Genomic DNA, 10,879 nt, shown 5'->3' with positions numbered 1-10,879 from the left:
CGAAGAGGAGTGAAACTGTTGTTCAGAGTAAGTACTTTCTACACTGAAGACGGTCATGTTTCCGGTAAGAGAAATCACTAGATGACTAAGTGACAGATACCTATAAATCAGTGAATAAAGTAGGGAGAAAGAGAACTTTGAAAACTTGACAAGATTCGAAGTTCCTTGGAAAGTCGAAACATAAGTCATTTCCCAAGAGCTTCAGGGTCTTAATGGTTTACTGGCGTGGTAGAAAACAAAGGCTTATATATACATTTACGAGTTCACAACCTTCAGTTCAGTACTTTCAGTTACTCACGACTTGAATGGTTTGTTCAAACGATAAAGATTTGAAAGAATAAAAAACAAAGGTATTTCCCTTTCCATGGATCTGTAAATTACGTTCAGGTCCTCCTTATCGACAAGTGTAAAAGAAAAAAGATAAAAATCTGAAATACTGCAGAAAACTAACTTTTAAAAATCGGTAAAGAATAAACTAGCAACAATTATAAGCATTTTAACTGACAAGACAAAGAATAAAGGAATGCAAGTTCACCTCCTACCAAATGTTAACTGATTCATATTTGCTACCATAGCATTTTTATTGTTGTGGTATTTGTATTGTTCTTACATCATCGCCATGGCATATTATACTCGTATATATATATATATATATATATATATATATATATATATATATATATATATATATATATATACATTGTTACGGATTAGGGTTCAAACCCGTAACATTAAATAATAATGAACAACTCCCATCAAAAGGCAACAAAACTAGAATTACTACATTACTACAAGAATGGAAGTTACCAAAAATAATATACTGGAGGGTTAAAATTATCCTTCAGTGAAACCCTAAAACTATACAACAGCCAGGAAGATCTTCATCACGTCATTGGTTTAATTCAGTTTTCTTTTGGTACCAGCAGTCAAATTAATAGCTTAGGCTTTCATAAATTCAAAGAAAATATAAAGTCAGATATTATTTACATATAAATTACATTTTATACATTTACACCCTTACTCATACAAGATAACAGATTATACTTATCAAACAGAGTTACACAAGGCACCACAAATACAAGGTAAGCAGACCCATGATGACAGGCAGGTCAGGTCAGGTCAGAGCTCGGAGATGAACTGCTCTCACAAGTGTATAACTTGCAGTCATCACCTTGGTCATTGAGCATATCATACAGTGCCAAATCTACAACTACATGAATAACAAATAAGTTAACAAAGAAATAGTTTACAGTACTTCATTATCATGTTTGAATGAAGACCAACAATAAGAAAATAATAATCCCACTATATCTATTCCTACGTCTGACAGCACTACTGGATGAACAGGCATACGAGAGCACAGGAGGGGGGGGGTATTCGAAACTACTGGCGCCAAGACAGCCGGCTTTTACTGCCTGGAGAAAAGGTGTCTGGAATTCCACACTCCTGGGCAGAAACACTGTTCATCCAGTAGTTAAACAAAATAAATGTAATACATAACACCTCCCCCATCAAGAGATTTATAAGAAACGTTATAAATCAAGTCTTTAAGTCCTAGATAACATGTCTGCAATTACATTATTCTTCCCTTTTATATGAAAAATGTTCAGTTTATATGGTTGCAATGCCAGAGTCCATCTCATGAGACGTTGGTTAGAGTTTTTCATTTTATGCAGAAATATAAGGGGGTTATGATCAGTGAACACATCAATAGGAAAAGTAGAACCATTCAAGTACACACTGAACCTTTCAATAGCAAACAACATGGCATAGCATTCTTTCTCTATCGTACTGTAATGCTTTTGGTATGTTTTGAACTTAGTGGATGCATAACAAACAGGATGTAGCACATTATCATCACTAAACTGTAATAACACTGCCCCTGCTCCCACATCACTAGCGTCTATTTGCATGACGAATGGCTTATTGAATTGCGGAGATCTCAATATGGGTGCGTTGGTGAGAAGAGCTTTGATTTTAACAAAAGAGTCTTGGCACTCCTGGGTCCACACAAATTTTGTCTTGGGACTGACAAGGTCGGTTAAAGGAGCCGAGAGATCAGCAAAATTGGGCACAAACCGCCTATAGTACCCAGCCATGCCTAGGAAGCGCATCAATGCCTTTCGATCATGAGGCACAGGCAGTGATGTAATGGCCTCCACTTTTGCGGTTACTGGGCTCACTTCACCTTGCCCAACAACATGACCCAGGAATATCACCTTGGCGTGCCCAAACTCGCTCTTGGCCAAGTTTATTGTTAGCCGTGCGTCAGCCAAGTTGTAGAAAAGGGCGCGCAGTTGAAGACGATGATCATCCCAGGATTTGCTGTATACAATCAGATCGTCCAAGTAAGATTGCACTCCGACTAGTCCCTCGGTTACCCTATGAATCAGTCGTTGGAAGGTCGCTGGGGCGTTGATCATACCAAAAGGCATGACAGTGTATTGGTATAAACCGTCAGGGGTAACAAATGCAGAGATCCGTTTGGCTCGCTCAGTCAGCCGCACCTGGTAGTATCCACGCAATAAGTCAATCTTTGTGATGAATTTTGCTTCTCCCAGTTGGTCGATCAGGTCATCTATTCGAGGGAGAGGATAACAGTCCTGACAGGTCAGTTGGTTCACCTGGCGATAGTCAGTACACATGCGAAACGATCCATCCGGCTTGTCCACCAACAGGCATGGCGAAGCCCACTCACTGTCACTCATCTCCACCAGGCCATGGTCCATCAAGAACTGTACCTCTTTCCTCAGGGCCTCCCGCTTCCATGGACTGGCACGGTAAGGATGCTGCTTGAATGGCCGAGCACCCTCGACCAACACTACATCATGCTCAACCAGGGGGCACTGCTGAGGGACATCACCAAACAGCTGCGGAAACTCAGTTAACAGGCGTTCCAAGTCACCACTGTGGTCAGGCGGCAAATGCTGGAATTTCAGATGAGGGTTAGCCAAGAAATCCGAGTTTTGTAATTTAGGGTCCGAAACCAACGAAATATCGTCCTGTTCATCTGCATTAATAGTTTCTGATACACCCAAGTTCAGGACAGGGGTCTCATTGTCAGGCCTTCTTATAAAATATGGCTTGATCAGGTTCACATGTATCAGTCTCTCTGCCTTTCTTCTATCAGGAGTTTTAAGGACATAATTTACATCACCGATCTTCCGTTGAATCACATAAGGACCGTGAAACTTACTTTGTAAAGGTTTCTTAGGGATTGGCAGAAATGCTAACACAAGATCACCTGGCTTAAACTCTCTTACAACAGCTTTTTTATCAAAATTGTCTTTCATTTTTACTTGAGAATCCCTTAAGTTTTTCATAGCATGTTCTACAGCAGATTTTAATCTCTGTTTAAACTGTTGTACATAGGTAAGTAGAGGTTTATTAGAGGGTTCATCTAACCAAGATTCCTTCAGGACTTTCAGAGGACCTCTAACCTCATGACCATACACTAACTCAAAAGGTGTAAAACCAAGGGAATCTTGTACACTACTCCTTACAGCATACAACACGAAATGAATGCCTTCATCCCAGTCTGCATTATTCTCCTCACAATACTTAGTCAACATTGATTTCAGAGTTTGATGCAGTCTCTCTAATGCACCTTGGGACTCTGGTCTACAGGCTGTGGAATGGTACTGGCGCACTCCCAACTCATCCATAGTTTGTTTGAAGAGATTAGAAGTGAAGTTACTACCCAAGTCAGATTGGACAACACGAGGAATTCCATACTGAGTGAAGAATTTACCAAGGGCTTTCACTATGTTCTGAGAAGTTATTCTCTTCAGTGGAAAAACCTCTGGATATCTGGATGTTGAACACATAACTGTTAGCAAGTACTCATTTCCAATGCGTGTTTTAGGCAAAGGACCAACACAATCAATTATCACTTTACTGAAAGGTTCCTCAGTCACTGGAATAGGATTTAATGGTGCAGGTTTTATTGGCCGATTTGGTTTTCCAGCCATTTGGCACTCATGGCATGTCTTACAGTAGTAGGCAACAGACTGCTTCATTTTAGGCCAGAAGAAGTCTTTGGAGATTTTACTGTAAGTTTTGTTAATGCCTAAGTGTCCACCACTGAGGTCATGAGCTATTGACATGACAAAAGATCTGAACTTTCTAGGTATCACCACCTGATGGCATTCTTGCCAGGTTTCATTGGCTGGTACATTGGGAGGTCTGTATTTTCTCATTAGGATACCGTTCTTCGTATAAAAGCAAATAGGAGAGTTCACTATCTCCGAATCCTGTACAGTCTTATCAAAGAACTGTATTAACTCAGAGTCTTGTACCTGAGCGTCTTTAAGAGTGTTTGAATCAATTGGTACATTACTAAGGTGCTCTGGAGAAGTTAACACCTGAGAAGGGTCATTATCAGGAAATAGGTGGGAGAGGTCAACATCCACAGAATCAGTGCTATCTTTACTGTCACCCTGTTGAGCTGCCGTGTTCCTTGTCACTACACACGAAGGGAATAAGTGAGGATACTCTTTTTCCAGTTGCTCTGTGTTATTACATTGTGAGGGAGCCAAAGCTACAATGGGGTCAGGTACAACTTTTCCACCTGCAATATCATTCCCTAAGAAAAAGTTCACTCCCTTTACAGGCAGAGACTCTTGAACTCCTACAGTGAAGTAACCACTAGCTAATTCAGTATTCAAATAAACCCTAGCCAGAGGAACAGCAATACACCCACTAACTCCCTGAATCAGAACACTCTGGGCCAAATAACAGTCCTCCAAATCAGGCATCAGACCTTTTAACATGAGGCTATGAGAGGCTCCTGTGTCTCTAAGTACTTGAATGGGATATTTAGTGGAGGTGTCAGAAGAAGAAACTGTTCCTGTAGAACGAAAGGGTTGAAACTGATCAACAGAACATCTAGGAGGGTCATTACAAGCCGAAACACTGTCTCGAGTCCGTGTTGGGATATTAGGACAGTCACTCAGAACTGACTGTTCAAAATTTTGCTTTGGAACAGAATTAGATGGTTCACTAGTAGGCAAATGAGAGAAAATGCTAGTGCTAGCCAAAACTTGTTCTGAGCGTTTTTCTTTACTTTTAAGCTTAGGACATTCCCTAATGTGATGACTGGGGTGTTTACAGTAAGCACAAATCAAAGTGGATGTGGAAGAGTTTGGGATTTTACCTGGTTCAGTCTTTCTAGTTACAGTATTCCCATAAGTTAACCTAATAGATGGCTGGAAGCCACCAGAACCATTCCCACCGCTTGTTATTAGAGTTCCACCACCGCCTCGGGAACTGCCTGCAAGGTCTGTCCCCTTCTGTTTCTGCCTGACATACGAGTCACCATGAGTCAACCTATAATTTTCAGCTAAGGTGGCTGCCTTGTTTACAGTAGTAACTTCTCTCTCCTGTAGGTATAATTTCAAGGAATATGGAACTTTGCGGAGAATTTCTTCAAGCAAAATCAGCTGACAGAGTTGCTCAAAAGTAGTTACTTTACTAGCCCTCAACCAAGCACTGAAAATCCTTTCTTTTTCTTTGATAAATTCTAGATATGTTTGTTTCTCTCCCTTCTTCAGATTACGGAAATTCTGTCTATGGGTCTCGGGAACTTGATCATATGCTTCCAAGATGGTCTTTTTTAGATGATCATAAGTCAACTCATCACTAGGCAAATTAGAGTAAATCATCTTAGCCTTACCTACAAAAGCTGTTTGGGCAAAGAAACTCCATTGGTCTTTTGGCCATTTAAGTTGGTTTGCCACACGCTCAAAGAGATTGAAGAAATTCTCCACATCAGTCTCATCAAATCCGGGCACAAATTTTAAAGAGTTTCCAAGATCAGAGATAGATTTATTTGCATTAGCTTCTCTGTTTTTCATACCTTCTTCATTCTTTAGTTTCAACACTTGAAGTTCATGTAAACGCTCTTGAGCTTTCATTTCCTGCTCTCGAGCTTTCATTTCCTGCTCTTGAGCTTTCATTTCCTGCTCTCGAGCTTTCATTTCCTTTTCATGCTCTCTTTGTTTCTCTCTATCCTCAAGTTCCAACTTTTTAATCATAAGTAAAGATGCACTACCTCCGTCACCATAACACAGACTATATGCTTCAAGAGGTAGCAACTCATTTTTTTACCATTCTATCGATCACACTCTTCTTTATCTCCGCTTTAGTCATGCTAGATTTATGAGGAACTTCATATATGGCTGCTAACGCCATCCAGTCAGTTTTCTTAATCTGAGAAACAGCCAAAGTGCTTAAACACGGTTTCTCAACAAATTCATCAATGTTAAATTCCATATTGAACTTAATTCAGGTCTAAAGGAATTAGCAAAAGAGGGAAGGTTAGAGAGAGCACAAAATCAGAAATCTCACGCCACGCAAATACCAATGTCCTGATTTGCCACGATTACGTTCGCACAATTATCGACCAATGACGTCAGTACTTAGCTGCTGTATAAAGGCAATGTATCCCGGACAGGCCCCCACTTAATGTTACGGATTAGGGTTCAAACCCGTAACATTAAATAATAATGAACAACTCCCATCAAAAGGCAACAAAACTAGAATTACTACATTACTACAAGAATGGAAGTTACCAAAAATAATATACTGGAGGGTTAAAATTATCCTTCAGTGAAACCCTAAAACTATACAACAGCCAGGAAGATCTTCATCACGTCATTGGTTTAATTCAGTTTTCTTTTGGTACCAGCAGTCAAATTAATAGCTTAGGCTTTCATAAATTCAAAGAAAATATAAAGTCAGATATTATTTACATATAAATTACATTTTATACATTTACACCCTTACTCATACAAGATAACAGATTATACTTATCAAACAGAGAGTTACACAAGGCACCACAAATACAAGGTAAGCAGACCCATGATGAGAGGCAGGTCAGGTCAGGTCAGAGCTCGGAGATGAACTGCTCTCACAAGTGTATAACTTGCAGTCATCACCTTGGTCATTGAGCATATCATACAGTGCCAAATCTACAACTACATGAATAACAAATAAGTTAACAAAGAAATAGTTTACAGTACTTCATTATCATGTTTGAATGAAGACCAACAATAAGAAAATAATAATCCCACTATATCTATTCCTACGTCTGACAGCACTACTGGATGAACAGGCATACGAGAGCACAGGAGGGGGGGGGGGTATTCGAAACTACTGGCGCCAAGACAGCCGGCTTTTACTGCCTGGAGAAAAGGTGTCTGGAATTCCACACTCCTGGGCAGAAACACTGTTCATCCAGTAGTTAAACAAAATAAATGTAATACATAACAATATATATATATATATATATATATATATATATATATATATATATATATATATATATATATATATATATAGATATATATATATATATATATATATATATATATATATATATATATATATATATATATATATATGTGTGTGTGTGTGTAAGAAACTTTCTTTGCTGGCCTTCGAAACTACACAAGTTATTGTGCCTGAAAGCCAACAACATAAATACTTCAGGAAATTCTTCCCAGGTGGCGAGTTTTAACATCGCACATTCAGCTTCGGAAGACGTCTCTGACGGTGTTACCTCCTAAAATGTTTAACTGTCTCATGTTATTCATTTTATATCAATGTCAGCGTGAAGCAATATTAATTTTTTTTTTTCCCATAACGACTCTATAGGCACATAAATTTAAATCTATATTAACTATTTTCCACTGAACATTTGGCAGTGCACTGCCTGATGGGTTTTGAAACTGCCTTTCCTCTCGGGGCGACTGTACAGTGCAGATTTTGAACAGTGTTGGGTGTTTATGTAGGGTGTGAAGAGAACTCCCTGTGCAGACGGTTTTTGTATAAGCGTGACGGTGGTGAAGAGACTGAGTCTACATTTTTCTTCGATATTTAAATGGATGAAGCAGAATATCACTGTGTTGGGCGGAAGGGAGTAGGCAGGATGGCCTGAGATTGTAGTGGATGTTAGGACAGTGTACCAATGTACCTTGTGAAGACAAGTGGTGGTGGTTGCATGGACTGGCGTGAAGAAAGTTTAAGTTATTATTTTTTCCTATGAATATGAAGTGAGAGTGAACAAAACGGAAACATGGATTTTACTTCTGGGCCAGTTTTGTTCAATATATTCTCGAGAGAACAACTTTTTTTTTTTTTTTTTCAAATGTGCTACTCTGATTTTCTTCGCGTCATGCTACACAGGAAAAAAAAAAAAAATCTGTCATCCTGACAAATGGGAAAGTAACACTATTTGCTACATACTTTTCTGAAATAATTTTTACCTAAATCTGCGTTGGTTAAAGTCCTTTTGAGATGTGGAAAAGGAGAAACAGATCCATACATTCTGCGATCGTAACAACACTGTCACCAACTTCCTTGAATGATTGAACCTCGAATATATATATATATATATATATATATATATATATTTATATATATATATATATATATATATATATATATATACTGGAGAGAGAGAGAGAGAGAGAGAGAGAGAGAGAGAGAGAGAGAGAGAGATTATACATCAGTCCGGTATGAGACAGCACTAGCGTGTTTTCAATATGGACGGTGAAAGTCAATGCCGAATTGGTGACATGCGTAGGTGTATGGACGTAGGAGGACTACTGGGCCTTGATACCGGGCTGTGAAGACTTTATCCAGACACGGACACACACACACACACACACACACACACACACACACACACACACACACACATACTCTCCATCAACCTGCCAACAGTATTATCATCATTCCCGTTTCCGTTCAACCTCCTCTTTTCAAGCCACGCTCCCCCTCCCCCCTTGTCCATCAACCCAAATAACCAAATAATAACAAATAATAATTTTTCAGGTGCCTGAAGTGTATTGATGATCGTGTGTGTGTGTGTGTGTGTGTGATTACGTTCGTATTTACTAGTTCACATAACTACAAGTTAATTGATATTGATCATTTTTCCCTTTATATGTATCAGTCCCGGTATTTGTATATGTAGTTCATTTATGTATACCTGTCTCTTTACATATGTGGTAGGTGGGGGAGCTCACCATCCACTCACTCGATGTAGTGCTGCTCTCGGGTGTCTCCCCTTTCCTCTCCTCCATCCTTCTTTCCTTCCATCCTCTTCTGTCTTCCTTTCCTTCATTCTTTCCTTGTCCTTCTGCCTTAGGGTAACTTTACACTCCCCCTTCTGTCTATCTTTCCTTCATTCTTTCCTCTTCCTTCTGCCTGTGGGTGACTGTACACTGTGTGACAAGCCAAATGGTTTCCTGTACATCAGGAAACCATTTACTGTGCTGGGTGGTAACCATATAACCAAATTTTGGCGCCTGGTGGTTTAGTGGGTAATTATTGCGCTCCAATCGGATTGAGCCGGTGAAGGTTTATATCCAAGGCGTGGTTGGGGTTGATTGCTCATGTAATGCCACTCAGGGATGAGTGAGGCTGGTCACTCTCATCTTAAATGTCAAGACCAACTTGCCTAGCCTTGGGTTCCTACGCTCCTCTGTGGGGCGACATAGGATTGGATGATGATGATAATGTCTCTTTACATCTACTTAATTTCCTATCACTCAGTTTCTCTGCCTCTATCCTTATGTCTGTCGTCTCCCTGTCTGTTGTGTGTTTCTACCTCATTAATCTGTTCTTCGATGTCAGAAAAAATAACATTAAAATAAGTTTAGTAATAACGTCTCGGCTACCTAAAGTGTAATTAGATCTGGATGTGTCTTACTGATTCACGGCCATCGTGATTACAAGGTCGTGGGACTGTAATTCCTTGCATAATTACGCTCATCAATTTGGAAATGGAATCACGACAGAGGAAGAGGAGGTGCAGGAAGGGTGTGTCAAATTACGGGTAATATTAACAGACTATCATAATGACAGACACGGATAATTATGTAACTATTATTCCTTTTATGTCACAGAGGCATAATCACTATTATATGACTTGCCATATTCTCCTCCAAAATGGTTGATGTATAATCCAGAACCAAAGCTCTGTCTATTACTCAGTTTCACCTGGTTTCATTCCTCGGTGTTTCACGCATAATTTCCTATATCTATGACCTCGGTGTTTCACGCATAATTTCCTATATCAATGAACCTTTTTCTTGCTCTGTCATGCCTCCTCCCACAGTCAAACTCAGAGACGTGCTCTAAGTTGCTCTGGAGATATGGTAGCACTCTTCTTGAACGATTTATCCTGCACATTCCACCTCAGTATCCTTTCGTAGGTTGTTGATGCAAACTGTGTCAATATTAAGGCGATAAAAGTACATTTCAAAAGGAATATGTTATGTAATGTACAAAATAATTTGCTAAGTAAGAGGAGTTACGAAACCTACTATACCTCCCGGAATATGACCCTCACTCACATATGCTGTACATGCAACGTTCCAGCAAAGCTATCAGAACAAAGTTGTGTTCGTCTATTATTTTTATGCGTGACCGATTCACGAGGAGGATTGTCTAGATAATCTATATCACTTTCTTTTTTTCACTTCAGTGGCGAATTTCCTCTTTCTTTTTAACAATTGGAGAACGATTTTACTAAGCAATTTCAGTCAACAGCAATAGTGAAGGGAATAAAAAATGGCATTAATAGCCCCTGCATTTCAAAAAGTGTTTCCTAAAGATAATAAACCATCCGTAAAGCAAGAACATAAAAGTTCTCGGGCTGAATGGATTCATTCGTTTTTTGTTCAGTCGACCGAGAACAGTTGAGGTCCAGTTAGATGGAAGATTATACTATATGAATACAAAATTATGCTGTTGGCTTATTGACTAGATGGAAGTAATATCATTATCCTGGACATGGAGTGATACAGCAAACTAGGAGGTGCCGACGAACAATAGTCCTTTAACTATGAAAGACTGAAAAGATCAGAGA

General features: G+C 39.3%; 1 protein-coding gene across 1 annotated transcript in view; it reads right to left on the bottom strand.

Moving 5' to 3' along the window:
• Nucleotides 1-1,109: 1,109 nt before the first annotated feature.
• Nucleotides 1,110-10,879, bottom strand: part of LOC145400766 (uncharacterized) — a 90,706-nt gene continuing 80,936 nt past the window's right edge. Inside the window, exons 2-4 of the mRNA XM_080273205.1 lie at nucleotides 6,109-6,210; nucleotides 1,898-4,364; nucleotides 1,110-1,210 (exon numbers count right to left, since the gene is read on the bottom strand). Of these exons, the coding sequence (XP_080129331.1) occupies nucleotides 1,110-1,210; nucleotides 1,898-4,364; nucleotides 6,109-6,210 (2,670 nt within the window). The remainder of the gene's footprint in view (nucleotides 1,211-1,897; nucleotides 4,365-6,108; nucleotides 6,211-10,879) is intronic.

This window comes from Coenobita brevimanus, chromosome 53, assembly GCF_032717465.1.
Source record: "Coenobita brevimanus isolate Jiangsu-jjx chromosome 53, ASM3271746v2, whole genome shotgun sequence".
Classification (NCBI taxonomy): domain Eukaryota; kingdom Metazoa; phylum Arthropoda; class Malacostraca; order Decapoda; family Coenobitidae; genus Coenobita; species Coenobita brevimanus.
This window is presented reverse-complemented; position numbering and strand designations above follow the sequence as displayed.